General features: G+C 41.7%; 7 protein-coding genes across 7 annotated transcripts; 3 read left to right on the forward strand and 4 right to left on the reverse strand.

Moving 5' to 3' along the window:
* Window positions 1-7: 7 nt before the first annotated feature.
* On the forward strand, window positions 8-1651 carry Cbr-icp-1 (the record flags this gene model as incomplete). The annotated part of the gene is made up of 3 exons (XM_002639263.1): window positions 8-697; window positions 741-1475; window positions 1526-1651. The coding sequence occupies 3 exons, from the start codon at window positions 8-10 to the stop codon at window positions 1649-1651; spliced, it is 1551 nt and encodes a 516-aa protein (XP_002639309.1).
* Window positions 1652-1925: 274 nt separating this feature from the next.
* On the forward strand, window positions 1926-3381 carry Cbr-tpxl-1 (the record flags this gene model as incomplete). The annotated part of the gene is made up of 3 exons (XM_002639262.1): window positions 1926-2070; window positions 2117-3177; window positions 3229-3381. The coding sequence occupies 3 exons, from the start codon at window positions 1926-1928 to the stop codon at window positions 3379-3381; spliced, it is 1359 nt and encodes a 452-aa protein (XP_002639308.1).
* Window positions 3382-3744: 363 nt separating this feature from the next.
* Cbr-epg-2 lies at window positions 3745-5692 on the reverse strand (the record flags this gene model as incomplete). The annotated part of the gene is made up of 3 exons (XM_002639261.1): window positions 3745-5394; window positions 5443-5517; window positions 5624-5692. The coding sequence occupies 3 exons, from the start codon at window positions 5690-5692 to the stop codon at window positions 3745-3747; spliced, it is 1794 nt and encodes a 597-aa protein (XP_002639307.1).
* A 1303-nt stretch (window positions 5693-6995) lies between these two features.
* CBG03877 lies at window positions 6996-9501 on the reverse strand (the record flags this gene model as incomplete). Its single annotated transcript, XM_002639260.1, has 3 exons — window positions 6996-7340; window positions 7385-9397; window positions 9445-9501. 3 exons carry the CDS (start codon window positions 9499-9501, stop codon window positions 6996-6998), a joined length of 2415 nt encoding a protein of 804 aa, XP_002639306.1.
* Window positions 9502-10891: 1390 nt separating this feature from the next.
* Cbr-cdk-7 lies at window positions 10892-12310 on the forward strand (the record flags this gene model as incomplete). The annotated part of the gene is made up of 7 exons (XM_045244799.1): window positions 10892-10996; window positions 11047-11370; window positions 11511-11618; window positions 11669-11779; window positions 11828-11949; window positions 12000-12072; window positions 12122-12310. The coding sequence occupies 7 exons, from the start codon at window positions 10892-10894 to the stop codon at window positions 12308-12310; spliced, it is 1032 nt and encodes a 343-aa protein (XP_045092503.1).
* Window positions 12311-12622: 312 nt separating this feature from the next.
* Window positions 12623-13447, reverse strand: CBG03875 (the record flags this gene model as incomplete). Its single annotated transcript, XM_002639258.1, has 2 exons — window positions 12623-13126; window positions 13370-13447. 2 exons carry the CDS (start codon window positions 13445-13447, stop codon window positions 12623-12625), a joined length of 582 nt encoding a protein of 193 aa, XP_002639304.1.
* Window positions 13448-15225: 1778 nt separating this feature from the next.
* Window positions 15226-17222, reverse strand: Cbr-pph-2 (the record flags this gene model as incomplete). Its single annotated transcript, XM_002639257.1, has 5 exons — window positions 15226-15236; window positions 15854-16067; window positions 16112-16609; window positions 16660-17164; window positions 17218-17222. 5 exons carry the CDS (start codon window positions 17220-17222, stop codon window positions 15226-15228), a joined length of 1233 nt encoding a protein of 410 aa, XP_002639303.1.
* Window positions 17223-17373: the final 151 nt, after the last annotated feature.

A 17373-nucleotide genomic window follows, 5' to 3' on the forward strand; every position in this document is an offset into this window, starting at 1 on the left:
TGCCGGTATGACAGATGCGGAGTTCGAAGAAATCGCGATTCCGAGGACATTAATCCGCATGGAACAAATGAGTATTACAAGGAAAGCAGTTGCGCAGTCCAGCAGTTTATCCCGTAATGCTGCATACAGTGGGACGCCAAGAAGAAACCCTCCTCGTGAAGCTCACGGGAACCATGGCACGCCTCGCAACATCTTCCCGTCCACACCTGGGAAAGGTATCGCTACTCCAAGTAGAGTTGTCGCTCCGCCAAGGACTCCGCATCGCGCCATCCCATTTTCAGAAGCCGAAAAAAATCCTGACCAAAAGTTGAAGCACGCGGATGAGCTTAGAAATAAAGCATTGGAAGAAAAGCGAGAGAAGGCTCGAAAAGCGGAAGAGAATCGAGCAGCGGTTCTGCAACGGAAGCAAGAGTTGGATCGAATTCGAATGGAGAAACTGGATGGAATAAAAAAGAAGGACGAACGTGTCGCGACCTTTCAGAAAAACATGAAGGACCATCATAAGTCACCCACAAGAACCCGCGTGAATCCTGAAGCAAGGACTCCTGTGGCAATGAAACAATCCGCTAGGAAAGTGTTTCCAACAACTTCAGACGCAGCAACACCGGGTAGGGGTCCAGCTAAGAAAGGACGCATTGAAGTGTTCGGAGCTGAGAAGGAAGGAGTCACGGTTGCCCAAGCAACTGTCCAAATTTCGGTGAGTTAGTATATTTAGCTATTTATGTCATATAATACTCCAGCCGTCACGTGATCCCCTGAGAAACTCAAATCGTCAAGTAAAAGGAGAGCAGATGGAATCAGAAGGAATCGTGCCAGTCAAACAACCGAAGCCAAGATTGAAGGCGAAGCGTTCACAACCAACTCACACCGTCCCCTCGTCTTCTAAGTCTACAGCGGAGGATGACGGGGCGGCTGTGCTGAAAGCAGAACAAGAACAATATCTTATAAAACAAGCAGCCGATGCAAAAGTTCGAGCTGAAGAGCAACGATTCCTACAGGAGAAGACAGCTGCCGAATTAAGAGCTCGAGCAGAAGAACAGCGGCTCCAGCAAGAGAAAAAGGCTGCCGAAGAGAAAGCAGAAGCACGTCGAAAGAGAGCTGAAGAAGAGAAGTCCCGGTTATTAGAAGCTCAAAGAGAAGAAGAGGAGAGACTTCGAAAGCAGCAAGCCAGAGAAGACGCCGAACTTCAAGCAACACTTGCCAAGCAAGCTGAGAAGAAGGCCAAGCTAGAAGCTCAAGGCAAGGAGCCACCTTCAACCGCTTATCAAATGACTCCGCCACGCACGTACCAAGCAAATTCGAAGAATGACTACGGACTAAATGATCTGAACAGTGACGATGAAACAGATCAAGAAGACGATCCGCGTAAGGAAGTTCCTCCGTGGGCGGATTTTGTGATTGTCCGGCAAAACGTTCGTCGTCAAGTCAAAAATCCACCGTTTGACATCGCTGAATTTTTCGGAGTAATTGAGAAGGTTAGTTGTGGAGAAACAAAGATATGATGAAAGATAATGTCATATTTCAGCCAAATCTGAAAGAAATTTTCGGTGACACTGTCAAAATGAAGAAACGTGGTTCCTCGGCGGTCTGGAGATCCCCAGCGGGACCTGGGAATGTGTCTCGTACACCACTCGAAGAAATCGTAGAATGAGCTGAAATAGTTCCTCACTACTCGACATCTCTACGCCGGCAGCGAGATAATGTTTTCTATCAATTATGTTTTCACAAGATATCGCCTCTCCATCTTTTTCTATAATTGGTCTATAGTTTTTCAAACTCTTCCGTATTCAAGTGACCACTCCCATCCCCTTTTTCTGTGAATAAATGCTGTTTGGTCAATTATATTCTATACTTCTTAACGCGTTACTATCACTTCATATTTTTTTGGTCTGTTGTACTTTAATCTTTATGTAGTTTTCCAGAAAATGAGCAAGAATCAAACTATTCAAGAGTTTGATGAAAACTTCTTCAGTAGCATCGCTGTACCCAAAGTGAAAGATTACTCGAGGCTGTCAAGCTCTCCAAGCAGAGATCAGCCATGCGATTCGTCTTATTTCGAAAAACACTTCCGTAAGGAATACTAGTTTAGTCCTTCATCCTCAATTTCTCTTTATAGCTAACCTAGAGTGTGATACTCCAGTCAAAATGCGGCTCCCAGCTGTTAATCGCAACTCCGACGATGCACTTCCCGCTGGCAACATGGATAACTTCCTTTCATCATCTGCTTCTTCCGAAACTACTGTTAATGCCGAGCAACAAGATACTACATCTGTGAAGCAGCAGCCGTCTCATAACAATAGAGAGCCACTGAAGATTGTTCCGAATGAAGCAGCCATTCCAGCTCAATCTAAAGTGTATGGTGAAAGCCAATTGATTGAGGGTCTCGAAAAACTCACGATGTTCGCTCCCAAAGAACCAGAAGAGCGTCTTTCTCAGCGTCGTCGATCAGAGCAGAAAAAACGAAACGAAGAGGAAGAGAACAAACGGCGATCTGGTGTACCAGCGAGTTCTGTCAACCGAGCTCGTTCAATCAGCACGAAGAGATCTATATCTCGTGAACCATCCTCAACAACCAAGCGGGAATCGTCTATTCCTCGCTCTCGTCACAATTCTGTCACCCGTACCATTTCTGCACCGATCAATGCTACTGCCACTGGAGTCGTGACAAGAGCTATGGCGGCTCGTGCCGCTGAGACTTCGACTAAGCCTTTGGTTCGTCGCAGTGTTATGCCACTCAAAGTTGCTCAAAAAACACCTGTTTCGACATTGAAAAAAGAGACTGCGCCGGGAAGTGGAGATAGATCTCGCGATCGTACTCGTCGTACAAACACTACTGGAACATCTGTTCGCCGCAGTGTGATGCCTGTGAAACCTTCAGGAGCCGCCACTCCAGTTGCGCCACCCCGTCGATCTGCTTCAGCAACTAGAGCTCCGGTGTCTGTTAGTAAGATGACACCAAAGAACCGTCCGATTGCTACAGCCAATCGTTCATCTATTCTTCGAATGAACACTGTCAAGCTTACTGCTCCGCCTGTTTCAATCACAGCTGAATCTGAGGCACAACCGAAGAAATTGATTACACGTCCTGCTGTCCCGACTACGGCAACAACTCGCATTCGGCAGCCACTACGTGTCAACCCGAGCACTCCTAGCTCCATGGCCAAAAAACCAGCAATGGTAACCTAAATTTTTCTTTCTTCTCAATTTTTATCGAAATATTTCTTCCAGCCATCTTCTGGGCAACGCCCTGCTCGCGTGCCACACGTTGTCACACGTGCTAGATCTGTGGATCGCAGTGCTCCTCCACCACCTGCTGCTTCTACACCATCCGCATCGGTAATCTTCAAAAAAACCCCTGTCCCAAAAATGCGTATACTTTAGAAAGTTTCTCGTGCCGATCTTTTCAATCGTCTGGCAACTCCGAAGTCAACTGCTACTCCGGCTCGCATTTCTCATGATGGTCCGAACGCGAGCATTCGCAAGTCTGCCGTTCGTCCAGTCCCATCCTACGTGTACAGCGTCAACAAGGGGTATGAGAAAACAAAAACATGGGTTTATTGCACATTGAATAGAACGAACATTACAAGGGCGGGGGGATTGGTGATACAATGTATGACAGAAGTAAGGTGAAAGCCATATGGGATGCTAACTGGCCTGAGAGAAAGTGGGAGATATGAATATGAACAAAAATACATGATTGGGGAAAAGAAAAAAATCAACTTCGAAATTAAAAAAAAAGTATTCTCACTCTTCGTCAACCAATTCCCACTCTGCTGACTCTGTTTTTTCTTGGGTGACGACAGTTGAATCATTATCATTACATTCATCCAATTCTTCAACTCCCATGTTCTCCATGAGACTTCTGGTTGCATCCCTCAGCTCATTCATCTCACTTTGGTGTTTCTCCTCTGCTTCGAAAGCTGCTGTCTCCAGTTTTCCGATATACGTCTTCAATGAAGAGATTTTGGTACGATTGATAACCTGGTCGTCCTTGAGGTGTGCGCATTCTGTTTCAATTCGGTCGTTGTCGTTACTGAGCGAGATAACGTCTTTGGTGAGAACATTTATTTTTGCCGTCGAAGCTCTCAGCTCTCTCTGTGCTCGCTCGATTTCGGCTGCCATTTTCTCCATTTTTTTTTGATTAGCGTCGTTCTCAAGAGCGTTCTTCTTCTTTTCGGAATCCAGTGCCATCTGAGCCTTGATCATCTCCTGATTGATAGCCAACATGTTGTTGTGCTTGATTTCTTCGATTTGGTAAACGAAACGCTGTTGGACTGCGGCAATGGTATCCTGATGCTTCTGTTCCAATTTTTCCTTCTCGTCTAAGCAGTTTCGGAGTGTAGCTCCTAGTTGTTCACGAATCTGCGACATCTCAGCTTCCTTTTCTTCAAGTTTCAAGTGCTTCAGAGCCAAGGCATTATGCGTGGAAGCAAAATTCACTTGACATTCGCTAATAACTGATTTGGATCTTTTAACATCATCGCAAGCTTCTTCATATTCTCTCGATTTTTTCTCCAACCTTTCTTCGATTTCCTTCAGCTGTTCGTTCAAATCTTTTTCGATGGCCAAGAACTTTCGTGTCGCCTCTGCGCTGTTTTCTGTGGTCGTTTTTAGTGATGCCTCGAGCCAGGTTGCCTTATTCTGAAGTACCTCTACTTCATAGATGGCTTTATTCATCCTGTCGGACAAATAAGCTTTTTCATTCTCAAAATACTCTTTGTCCTCTTCTTTTTGCTTCTTGACTGCTGCCAATTCTTGTGCGTGAGAATTTTGTAACAGCTGATAGTTCTCCTTTAAATCCTTAATTTGACGAGCTGCTATCTCCCTACTTTTGAACATTTCAGCAAGAGCTGTAGAAAGCTCAGCAGATTGTGTCTGCATCCAAGATTCTTGTTGTTTCAGTTTGGAATCCAATGCAGCCTTCTCTTTGGAAAGTTCCTCAATCTGTTTCTTGCATACGTCTACTTCTGCAACATTCCTTCTTAGCTCTTGTTCCATATGAACATTTGCATCCAACGTAATCCTACGAGCGTTCTCTACCAATTGCATCTTTCCATAGGCTTCATGGATCAAGCCTTGGTCCCTGATATGACGCTGTTCTTGTCGATCAAATTTCGCCTTCATGTCTGCCTCTTCCTTCCTCACAATCTTCAGTGTCTCTAGGAAATCTTTCGAATCCTTCTTCCACATCGCCTTGAACTCGTCCATCATATCATTGAGATCGTCTTTTTCACGTTGGAGGCGGTTCACTGTTTCTCGCATCTCTTCCAGTGTGGGATCGTTCACTTGAGAAGATTCGGTGTTCTGTTCCTCCCGTGCATTGTCGAGCATGCTCTCAAGCAAAGTGGCGTATATCTTGAATTTTTTTGCGAGCTCCTCTTGAATATTCTTTTCCTGCAAATAAATAGCTCGTTATGTCAGGCTTATTACAATTGGTCTTACCTCCTTCAATTTTTCATTTTCCTTGAGGAGCTTAGAATTCTGAGTGTTTAGAGCTTCAGTACTGTCTTTCGCTTCCTGGAAAAAAGTCGAATTTTGTTAAAGATGCATTCACCGTCTTCAAAAATGGAATAGAATTGATATATACGAGATTTCAATAATTGAGGTAGATAGAATAACCCACATCTTTCAACTTTTGAATTTCCTGGAGGAGGCGAGATACCATCGAAAAATCGATCGATTCGGAAGACATTTTTAATCGAACCAAGCCTTGAAGTCAACCTGAAATAGTGAAGTGATCATGTGATTCAGTCTGCAAGTCGTCAAACGATAGAATGAAGAGAAATTATTCAATACAGCAGAAGCGATGCGAAACACTAGCAAAAATCAATTCAAAGCAAGTCGATAGTCAGATATGCAATGACGATTAGTAGCGCAGAGAGACTGCTGTGGAGAGGTGGGGGCACTCTGCGAGAATATGCACAAGATGAAACGAGGCGGAGCAGCAGAAAGGGAAGAGACAACGCACCCTGCGGTTTCTCTAGACTCTCTATATTCGCAAAGACTCTAGCATGAGGACCCCGTTAAACAGTATGCTGTGGGTGGGGCATCGAGGCTGATGTAATAGTCCAAGGTTACAAAAACAAAGGTAGGAAGAAGGGAAAGAGAAAAGTGAGATAGAGTGGCTAGGGTAGGTACACAATGCTCGCGTTATTTGCACTAATCTACTGGAAATAGAAAGTAAAATGGTACAGCGGGATACTGTATATTTCGAGGTAGAAGATATGGAAGCAAGGATGGAATATATATTCCAACAATTACAGAATGCCTTCTGCTGGAGGACTTCATGGGATTCGTGCTCCATCCAAGGATCGTTCCACACAGAAAACATCAACGACTAACGATCAAATGAAGCAATAGAGGAATGTACAAATAACTTCTCTTCACATGTCACCCACTACCATTTTCATAAAGTTTCGGTCGTCCAACCCTATTTATTGTTCAGGCTTGGATCAAGCTCCCTCTCATATTTTTCTTTGTTATTGTATTCTTTCCGGTTATTTATTTTTTGCTGGCACTAGTGTTCATCTCTGACTAATTCTGTATAATAGAAAATGGAAACTTCTTCCCGAGGCCCACGAATCCAAAATCAAGTTTTCTCACTACAATAATTAGGTTTTATCCCCTACACCGCGGCTTCTGTTTCAACAGCTTTGGGTGATGAAATAAACGTTTCTTGTAAGGACTTCTTGATATTTTGTTCAATATTTCAATGGTTCCATTCCGATCATCGTTTTATTTAGTCTCATAAGCCCCTGATCATACGAGTTTTGTGCAGTATGCTGGATAGTGAATAAAGTTTATGAATCAGAGAATATCTAGAAAAAGTTGGTTACAATAGAAAGCGATGGTTCAATTTCAAATTAGTACAAGGTGAATTTACAACTGTACAAAAAGGTTTTGTAACAAAAAAATTGGATTGAATATTTTTGTTATCAGTAGATCAAAAGTAGGTTTATGTACAACTATGGTTATTTACAATTGTCGATTACACTTTATTTACATTCATCTTCATCTTCATGGACCATTTCCCATTCATTCGAAACTTTCTTCTCAACCTCTTCTGGTTTAGGCATATCATAGCCATCCTCCTCCGAATCAGATTCATCAGAGCAATCCGAGTCATCCGAGCAGCTCGAATCGTCCGAAGATTGATCCTCCAGCACCTCCACTCCCATATTTTCCTTTAGCATCTTATTGTCCGTTTTCAACTGACGGACTTCCGCGCGCCACATAGAACATTCGTACTCATGCTGTTCGTACGACGACTGGGCCTCCTTTTCCATCTGCGAGATCTTCGCGATGGCTTCAATTAATGTTTTTCTATCGATTTCGTGAGTCTAAAAACAGATAGATTAGAGTAGACTGGTCTTAATAATCTCACCTGAATAATCTCATTCTTTGCCGCCAAATGATTAGTAAGCAAAGCTTTCTCATCCAAAATTCGATCCTTCTCCATGTTCATCACCGTACGAATATTATCCATCTCGGTGGTCAGCGATTTGAGAGTGGCTTCCAGCAATTTGCTTGATTCAACCTTCTGTACTGCCAAAGTACGTTCCTTCTCTTCAATAACTTCTTTCAGGGTTTGAATCTGCATGGAAAGTTCTTCTTTTTCCTTCTTGGCGGTATTTAAATTTGCTTCAGCCCGGCTGAGATCAAAGTCAGAATCCGATCTGAGTATTTCCATATTCCTCAAATAATCTTCTCGTTCGCTTTTGGAACGGGCAAGCATTCTCACTACTCTGTTCTCTAATGCGGTATTATGATTCTTAAGGTCCGCAACCTCAACTTCCAACTCCTGCCTGACTGCACTATCTTCCTTCCACGCATTCATTTCTTCCTTCAAATTGCTGAGGCATTCGTTGTTCTCCAATCTTTGTAGTTCACAAAGCTTTGTCAATTTCTGGATCTCAACTTGCTTTGAATCGATTTCAGCTCGTCTTTGTTCGGCGAGTTTTCTGATAGATTTGATTAGCCAAACGTTCTTTCTTGTCATCGTTCTCATTTTCTTCGTTTCCGTACTTCTTTTCTCCAGAAGAGTGTTAATTTCATCTTCCAAATCGGCACACTCATCATCCCATTGTCTCACAGCAGTTTCCTGAACAGTCTTGGCCTGCTCGAGTTGATCTTTCAGCTCGGCGATTTCGCCTTTAAATTGTTCACTTTTTCTGTCGGACATCGTTGCTTGAACCTTCAGTAGGCATTCGAGTTCCTCGATTTTCTGGTTATGCTCCTTGATTTCCTCTTCAAACAGTTCCTTCTTATCCATCGAATCTTTCGTGGCAGCAAATAGCATTCTTTCCATAACCTCATTCTGCTCCTTAAGTTTGCCTACTTCGTTGCTCCAATGCTCTTCCATTCGCTCCATGTCATGACAAAATTTGGCTTTTTCATTCGAGAATGTGATGGTTTGTTGGGTTTGCTTCTCCATTATCTCAGAAAGCTCATGTTTCAGAGTGCTACGCTCATCTTGAAGTGCTATCACATCTTTGACCAAGAGGGCCATATGCTCAGCGTTTTTTCGAGCATCTTCCAATAGAGTCTCTCTCCCTGCAAGCTTTGGTCTTAGGACGCTTATTTCTGCATCCAAGTGAGAAATTCTCGCAGTTGCCTCATCCAATTTCTCGCGAAGCGTCACATTTTCATCCTCCATCTCATCGATGGCTTCTAAGGCTGTTTGGAGTTTTCGGTTCACTTCCTGATTACTCTGTGTGCGGAGGTCTTCTTTGCTTCCTGCTGATTTCTTTCCATCTTGAAGCATCGCCAATTCAACAAAAACTTGGTCCAATCTTTCTTGATACATCTTCTCAGAGTTTCTCGAATGATTCACGATATCTTCCTTCTGAGCCTTCAGCTTTGCATTCTCTTTTGTGAGTTTCTTCTCAGTCTCCTCGTAATGCTTTTTCAACATGACCTTCTCCTTTTCCCATTTGGAAGTCTGATCATTGAGTTCTTCAAGCATCAGTTTCATATTCGTCGAATACGTGTTGAGCTCAAAATCACAGTGCAAATCGTCACTCCAGCTTCTCTTCTGGCGATTTTCCATCTTTTCCAAAGCCTCTTCCAGTTGCTCGACCTCTTTGATCTTCTCGTTTCTCTCACGAAGCATTTTTCCAAGCTGTCCTCGAGTGGTGTTCAATGAAGCCAACAGTTCCTTGTTAGTTGATTCCATCAACAAAATCTCAGCCTCCGCAGCCGCCAGTTTCACTTCGAGCTCTTCAACACCGGGATGGGTCTCACTGCGAACGCGTTCCAACTCATGCTCACAATCAGTACGAAGGGCCAAAGTCAAATGAAGTGCCTTATTCTCTTCTTGCTCTTTTTCGAACTTCGATTGAAGATCCCTTTTTTCAACTTGACATGTCACGAGCTGATCCTCGAGCTCTCCGATTTTCTGAAAACACTCAAAGTCAGTCAGCTCTTTTAGACTAGTCTACTTACCATCCTATCAGTTTCAGCCTGCGCAAGTTCCATAAGGCGATGGAGACTTTCAGACATGTTTAAACTTCAGGGAGACTCAGAAGATGGTTCCTTCTTCTGCCAGTTTGTTGATTGGCAGTTGAAGAAGTTCGGATGTGTTTCTACCTGAAATGAGAGCATTTAGTTCAAGAGCCACTGGGAGAGTTCAAGAAGAAGGAGAAGGGGAGAAGACGAGATCACGCGCACACATACACACATACATAACGCAGACACCATTGGGAATCGATAGAAGCAGGCCGCGGAGAGTAAGAGGGCCACGCGGATTGGAATATAGTTAGGAAGGAGAGCCTCACGGTTGGAAAAGGTACTACTCTAAAGGTACTACTCTACTCTATTCTGTTTGCTGCGCTGTTCTCCTTTGTATTGTGTCCCGTTTTGCGATAGACGTTCTCTATGCTGTGCACACTAAAGATATGAGAAGAGAGGGAGATAGAAAGAGAGAAGAGTTGCCATCATTTGAATAAAGATCAGATAGAAGGGACCATAAAGAGAAGGGAGATAAGATGAAGAAGAACAGAAAAAAGTAATCAAGCATGACGCAAGAACGATTAGAGTAGATGAAATCACTTCTTCCTATCTGGTTAATCTCTAGGAATACAGAGCTCATCTTCTTTTATTTAAAAAAAAGAGAAATTCAGTCTTACGGGGGAAAACGAACACCGTTGACTCTTGTGTTCTATCTTTGACTGATAAGAGAAACATAAATGCATAGTGCAATGAAAGTGGCTTGCAATAGCTTCATGATTTCTGATGCAATATAATCATTGAGAGAAAATAGATGTTTCGACTGAATCTCGCTTGACTACAGGCCGCTTCACGTGATCAACGCATGTAAGACTGCCAACCAGGTTGCCACTGATAAGGTGTAGAATCTTACAGCTGAATGGAACAAAGGGAATAAAATAAAAACCATCAGTAAACATGCATTGGTTGAAACATTTCAGCTAACATCTTCTGTGATATCATGTGATAGGGTTCACAGGGACACAAAAAGAAAGTGGTCTATGAGAAGTCTGGAAAAAAAACAAGTTAGTTTCTTTTGCTTGCTTCGTTGTTTTCTGCCATAAAACGAGACATCAAAACAGCGTCATGAGACGAGAGCAACACTAAACAAAAACGAAGCTTCCCCTCCCATTCCGTGTCTCCCTACTCTCTGATGCATTTCTTTTTCTGTGCGTCTCCGTGTCCTCAGTTGTTTCTCGGTGAAGGGTCTGCTGACTTCACTCCGTTTCTCAAATTTTCAACAGGGCGCAGTTTCTGAATCCAAGAGATTCTCATGGAGGAAAAAAGAACGGTTGAAAAAATCGAAAAAAAACAGTTAGACATCTTCCAGCTGATAACCTTGCGTTACTGAACTTCTTTTTCAAGTTTATCCCAGTTTCTAGAAAATTGATTACAGTTCACAAAAATGAGCAAACGCTATGAAACTATACGGCATCTTGGAGAAGGACAATTCGCCAACGTCTACATGGCGAAAGATTTGGAGACTGGTGAAGTTGTGGCTATCAAGAAAGTAATTATCTTAAAAACAACACAGCAAGAGCAGAATTGAATCTTCTTCAGATCAAATTAGGATCCCGAGAAGAAGCAAAAGACGGAATCAATCGAACAGCTATCAGAGAGATCAAGTTGCTCAAAGAGATTCACCATGATAATATAATTACGGTAGGTTTCAAAGTTGGAAAGGACCCAATCTTTGATTTTCAGCTGCGAGATGTGATTGGTCACCGAACAAGCATTCAGTTGGTATTTGATTTTATGGATACAGATCTCGAACACGTTGTCAAAGATCAATCGATCATTTTGTCTCCTTCTCACATTAAGAATATCACAATGCAAATGCTTTTAGGCATGGAATTTTTGCATACACATTGGATTCTTCACAGGGTTAGTAGCGGGTGAAAAAATGAAGGTGGAGGTGAAAGTGAAAGGGAAAGTAATCGGAGAAAACTCATATATGCGGAAAGCATAACGGTTTACAGCAATAAAAATTGAGGGAGCGAGAGGCTTAATACAATTATTTGCAGGATTTGAAACCTAATAACTTGCTGCTAAACAACATGGGACGAGTGAAGGTCACTGATTTTGGCCTTGCTCGATTCTTCGGATCTCCTAACAGAAATTATACTCACCAGGTGAGAGAGCGAGAATCTGAACATTGATTCTGAATGAGGATAGTTTTCAGGTTGTCACCAGATGGTATCGAGCTCCAGAGCTTCTATTCGGTGCCCGTTCCTATGGAGTTGGAATTGATATCTGGTCGATTGGATGTATCATTGCCGAACTTTTGCTGAGAGTCAGTTTATCTCGCATTAACTGTTCAATAGAAAATTAAAAATTTCAGAATCCTATCTTTCCGGGAGACAGTGATATAGATCAGCTCGTCAAGATTTTCAATGTTCTCGGATGTCCAACTGATGAATCATGGCCGACAATGAAAGCTATGAATAGCTACGTTAACATCAAGTGGGTGTTGCTTTTACATTAGGCTTTTGACTGACTTTATAAATTTTCAGACCGCAAAGCGAAACGCCTGGACTCAACTTCATCTTCTCTGCTGCACCCCAAGACCTGATTGATTTGATGACGGTATGATTTCAACGTTATCAGCAATCGAAACGCTTTTTCTTGTTTCCAGGGAATGTGGGTATTCGATCCGGTCAAACGATTGACATGCACTCAATCTCTGCAAATGGAATACTTCCGAGCACAGCCGTACTGTTGTCTGGATGAAGAACTTCCACTTCCGAATAAAAAACCCGCGAAGAGAACACGCCGATTAGAAGAAGACGGCTCCCATCCAGCGAGACGATTGATCTTTGATTGAACAGCCTTCCTAACTTTTGTTCATATTTTATTCATCTCATGTTTTATATTTATTTACTTTTGCTTTTGACATAATCGTTCTTCTATAGGTAACGTTACAGGTTTCCATCGATTCCCCAGTCTTTTTTATTGTTTTTTCTTCAAAATGAATCAAATTAAATTTATTAGAAAATCAGAAAACAAAAAAATGTTTGAGAGATCAAAACAAGTAGAGATCGGAAGGGAACTTCAAGTTTTGCCGATAGTGAAAATATGTGAAGTGATTACAGTTGGGGGACGGAGAAGGGATTAGAGGGGAAATGGGAAGATGATATCAATATTTAAACAATGTTTCGGAGTTTAGAATCTTCGGCGTCGATGATTTCACATCCAAACTCATCGGAGATGCCTCCAGTCTATCAAACGCTTCCTCATCTCTAGCATCCTTGTATTCTTGTCTTCTTTTCTTCTCCTGAGCGATTAAATCGTTGACGATATCCTGAAGCTCATCCTGAAGATCTTTCTCTGATTGCTCGAATTTGTTTCGGACTTCTTCAGTTTCTCTCCTATGCTTCTCAATTTCAGCACGCTGACTGAGAATCGTCTTTTTGAGACTCTCTGCAACGTCTTCGGCACATTTCAGAGATCTCTTCAGAAAATCGACTTCATGCAGAAGATCCTCCGTTTCTTCTGCTAGAACCCTTGGTTCAGGTTGGGACTCCTTCTTCTTCTTATTTTCCATCTCCCTAGCCATCTTTGTCTCTTCGTACTCTTCCTTATTGATCCACACGATCGATCCCTCTCCCCGGAGCTCAGCGACCTTTTCAGCAAACTTTTTCTGAAAGTATTATTCTGGTATTAAGAAATTGGAGATGTTGCCGAAGGTCATACAATGACAACTACCGTAGCCTAAAATTTTCGGATAATTTTTCTCGAACATTTTCTAAATCTAAAAATTCCTCGAAAACTGACGAAAGTAAAAATTCATTAACTACGGTAGTTCGGCCATGGGCGCAGCCACTAGATTTTCTCTTCCACAGCTCTGATTCTTAATAAATAAAACCATTTTATGAAAACCAACCAGAATAAAATCCAGCGATGAGTAGCATATAAGTTCGAGTGCAGAAAGAATAGTCAGGAGAAGAATCGTCAAGATCATACTGAAAAAATACAAATAATCAATAAAGAAATCAGAAGCAATCGAAAATCAGAAGAAATGGCAGAAAACAAATAAAAGGAACGTTGACACATCCTATCTGCATCTGCATGCAACAACGCCTTCTGCTCTCTTCTTGTCTTCCCTGTACTGTCTCTCCCTTCCCTCTTCGATTGGCGGGATGCGTCGTCAGCTGCTCGAAGATTACTGTCATCTGGTGGACAGACTAATCCAGTCAGATTGACATCTATTAGCACTATAGAGACTGAATGTCAGAAAAAGAAGGCAATAAATAATTGGGTGGGAATCAGAAGATAAGAATCAACGAATCTTGGGAATCAAGTACGTCTCCTGAAATGTTCTGGATTTTTGGGAAACGATATTTATAGTACGAAAACAGAAAAAAAAACGTCCAGGACTCTTACAAGGGAACCTTTTAAGTTGTCCGGCTGATTCGCATAAACGAACCATAGAGAATGAAAGAACATGTTTGAAAACCTATAAATCCGTTTTCAAAATCTGCCTAACCAGAGAATGGCGTGAACGGAATATGTAGTTACGGCTTATGACCTATATCATTGAAAAGCTGAGAAAAAGTTGTGGACGACAATGCAAACACATAAATTCATATTTTTATTTGAAATTGAGGGAAAATAGTACACTGTTTAGAGCTTTAGACCTAATTTCCTCTGATCAGGTGTCTCTATAGCAAATTCTGATTGCATCGTCGTCCATAACTTTTTATCAGCTTTTCAATGATATAGGCCATGTGCCGTAACTCCATACCCGATTCACACCATTCCCTGGTAAAAGACCTCGAAACTGCTGAAATTTCATTTCTAGTACCAAAAAATCACTTTTTCAGTGTTAAATTGACCATATTCAAATTTGATTTTCTCCATTCCTAGGAGGTTTCAGGACTTGAAACTTTTTGTGTTATACTTTAAACTATGCGAAATTTCATATTTTTACATTTTTCTCAAAAAAATTTCCCGAAAAGTTTTGGGAAGTTTCAAAACTCGCCTACACTTTGGATGAACCCAAGTTTCCAAGTTTGAACATTTTCTTAAGAAAAATTTTAAAAAAATGAAATTTCACATAGTTTTGAGTATAACACAAAAAGTTTCAAGTCCTAAAATCTCCTAGGAATGGAGAGAGGAGAGAGGAGAGAGAGAGTGAACTTGGTCAATTTTACACTGAAAAAGTGATTTTTGGTACTAAAAATGAAATTTCAGCAGTTTCGAGGTCTCTTAAAAGATTTTGAAAACGGATTTATAGGTTTTCAAACATGTTTTTTCATTCTCTATGGTTGGTTTATGCGAATCAGCCGGACAACTTAAAAGGTTCCCTTGTAGAAACGGAATCCTGAATCCTGAATCCTGAATCCTGAATCCTGAATCCTGAATCCTGAATCCTGAATCCTGAATCCTGAATCCTGAATCCTGAATCCTGAATCCTGAATCCTGAATCCTGAATCCTGAATCCTGAATCCTGAATCCTGAATCCTGAATACTGAATCCTGAATCCTGAATTCGAACTATGGAACTCGGAAATTCGAACTATGGAACTCGGAATCCAGAATATGGAATCTTGAAAACGGAAAATTGTAACAAAGATAGTCACCAGATTGACATATTTTCTTAAAATCTGGGATTAAAAAATTATCTCGCAATCCGGAACATAGTTAAAAAATAGAATAAAATGGAGAATATTTATTTCGCATAGAAAAGAGTTTTAAAGAAATCGAGACAATTCGAGGAAAATGAAGAGAAGTCAGGAATTCAAACGCATTCTGAAAATTAAAGGGTTTTTCCATACTTGTAACGGGCCGGGCTTTTTCCGGAACTTCGTGGGCCCGGCCCGGCCCGGCGGGCCCGTCATTTCACTAGTTTCGAAATTTTCAAAAAACACATAAGGGGGGACCTTTATGTGATTTTTTTCGACCAAAAAAATTTTTTTCGAGTTTTCCAATCTTTTTTGATCACACAGGTGATTCGCGAACAATCCGTTACGGACGCTCAGCGTTCGCGCGCGGTTGAAATAGGAACCGTATACGGACCGCACGCGACCCGTTTTCAGAAAACCACAGCACATTATTTCTTACTTCTCCATATTCTGTCCGTTTGCGAACTCCGTATCCGATCCGATTGCGAATGATAAACAAACGGATCCGTTCGCGAACTTAAACTTTTGTCTGATTCGCGAACGGATCCGTTTACCCATCATTCGCAAGACAAACAATCCGAAATACGAAAAAAAATGGAAAAAATTATATTGAGAGCTCAAAATTTGGCTCAAAAATACAGAATTTTTGACACCGGGCCTTCCGGGCCGGTCCCGGGCTTTGGTGGGCCGGCCCGGAATTTTACAAGTATGGGTTTTTCGATGAAATCAGAAATTTTCGCAAACCTTCAGTTGGTTGTTTCATAGTCGAACTGGGCATATCATGCGTCGCCTTTTCATTGAACTTTTTGATTCTTGAAATCATCTCATCCGTATTCGATCCACTTGATGCTTTAGTTTTTATGAGCCAATTGGTTGCCAGATACAACGAAACATATTGTGGAAACGAATCAACGGATTGAGGACGTTGCTCTCGGACGGTGCGGACAATCTCACTTATCTGAAAATTTTAGAATTTCGAAACAATAAATCAGATTATCTCACCTTGGGCTCTTTTCCTTTCGACAATTGATCTACAACAACTGCAAACGAAAGAAGTGCTGCATTCCGTCCAGCTCCATTCACAGAAGCGATGATAATTGGAGAATTTCCGTTCTCATTTTTGGCAATCTGCTGAGCAGCTCGATACTGAGCCGCAAATCGATCAGGTCCAGCGAACTGTTTCCAATAGGTATGCAAATAAACACTGCACATTACAGAATTGGAACACCCTTCTGGAAGAAGCTCGACGACAAACTGATCTGCTTTTGAGTTGTCCTTTTTCTCCACTTTTCGTGTGTTGATAAAGAATTGATTGGCGTAGAGATAGGCACCAGATTTCTGAGCGAACAATTGTTCGATTCCTGGATTTTGGAGTTCTTCCGGCCGAGCAATGATATGAACCGATTGACATTGTTCCTGGAAAACGACTCTCCAGAATTCCTCCACGGCTTCTGGGGTTTCGACTTTGGGAAGTTGAAGGAGGTAGACCAATGGAGCAAACTGGAAAATCATATTAAAGAAACAGGCATCTAGAATTCTAAAGCACTTACATTCGGAACGTTAATTTTGCTTCCATTGATATAATCACTCTTGCACAGTTGCACAATCACTCGATTATCATCATAACACTTATAATTGGGATTCCGATTACGAGATGAATGCGCTTGCCATATTTTGCATCTTTCCGCTTGAACCGTCGTCTTCTGTATTTCCTCATATTCCTCCTTCATATTCACGGTATCCAAAGTCTTTGCAAATTTGCCCGCTGCTTCTTCTCCCGACCACTTCTCCTTCTTCTTCTTCTCCTTGTCTTCGGTTATTGTCTTCTCATAAGCCGTATTGACATTTGACTTGCTTTTTTTCACAGCCAAATCCGTCGTTGATCCTTTTCTGTCAGCAGAAGCCGATGATTTACTCGCTGTTTTCTTCAATTGAGTCGTTTTCAGCTTTGGTCCGTGAATTGCCGTTTTCTCCTCGGTTCGACTCTCTGCTTCTCTCCGTTTATTGTTGTTTGTTTTCGTATTTGGTGACTTTTTGGCCGCATGAGGTTTTATTCTAGAAAAGTGAGATTCTGGTTTTGAAAAAGTTTAGAGGGTCCAAAAACTTACGCCATTTTTATCTCGATATTTTTATCGTCAGTCCACAGAAAGTCTATAATATGGGAATAGATTTTACTGGAACCTTCAGTCATTAGAAACGACAACTCAGCAAGACGTATATGGTTTTGGAAAACATGGCATGATAAAAAGAAAAATATGTTGACC

The sequence above is a fragment of the Caenorhabditis briggsae genome, assembly GCF_000004555.2.
Source record: "Caenorhabditis briggsae complete genome, chrI, whole genome shotgun sequence".
Taxonomy (NCBI): domain Eukaryota; kingdom Metazoa; phylum Nematoda; class Chromadorea; order Rhabditida; family Rhabditidae; genus Caenorhabditis; species Caenorhabditis briggsae.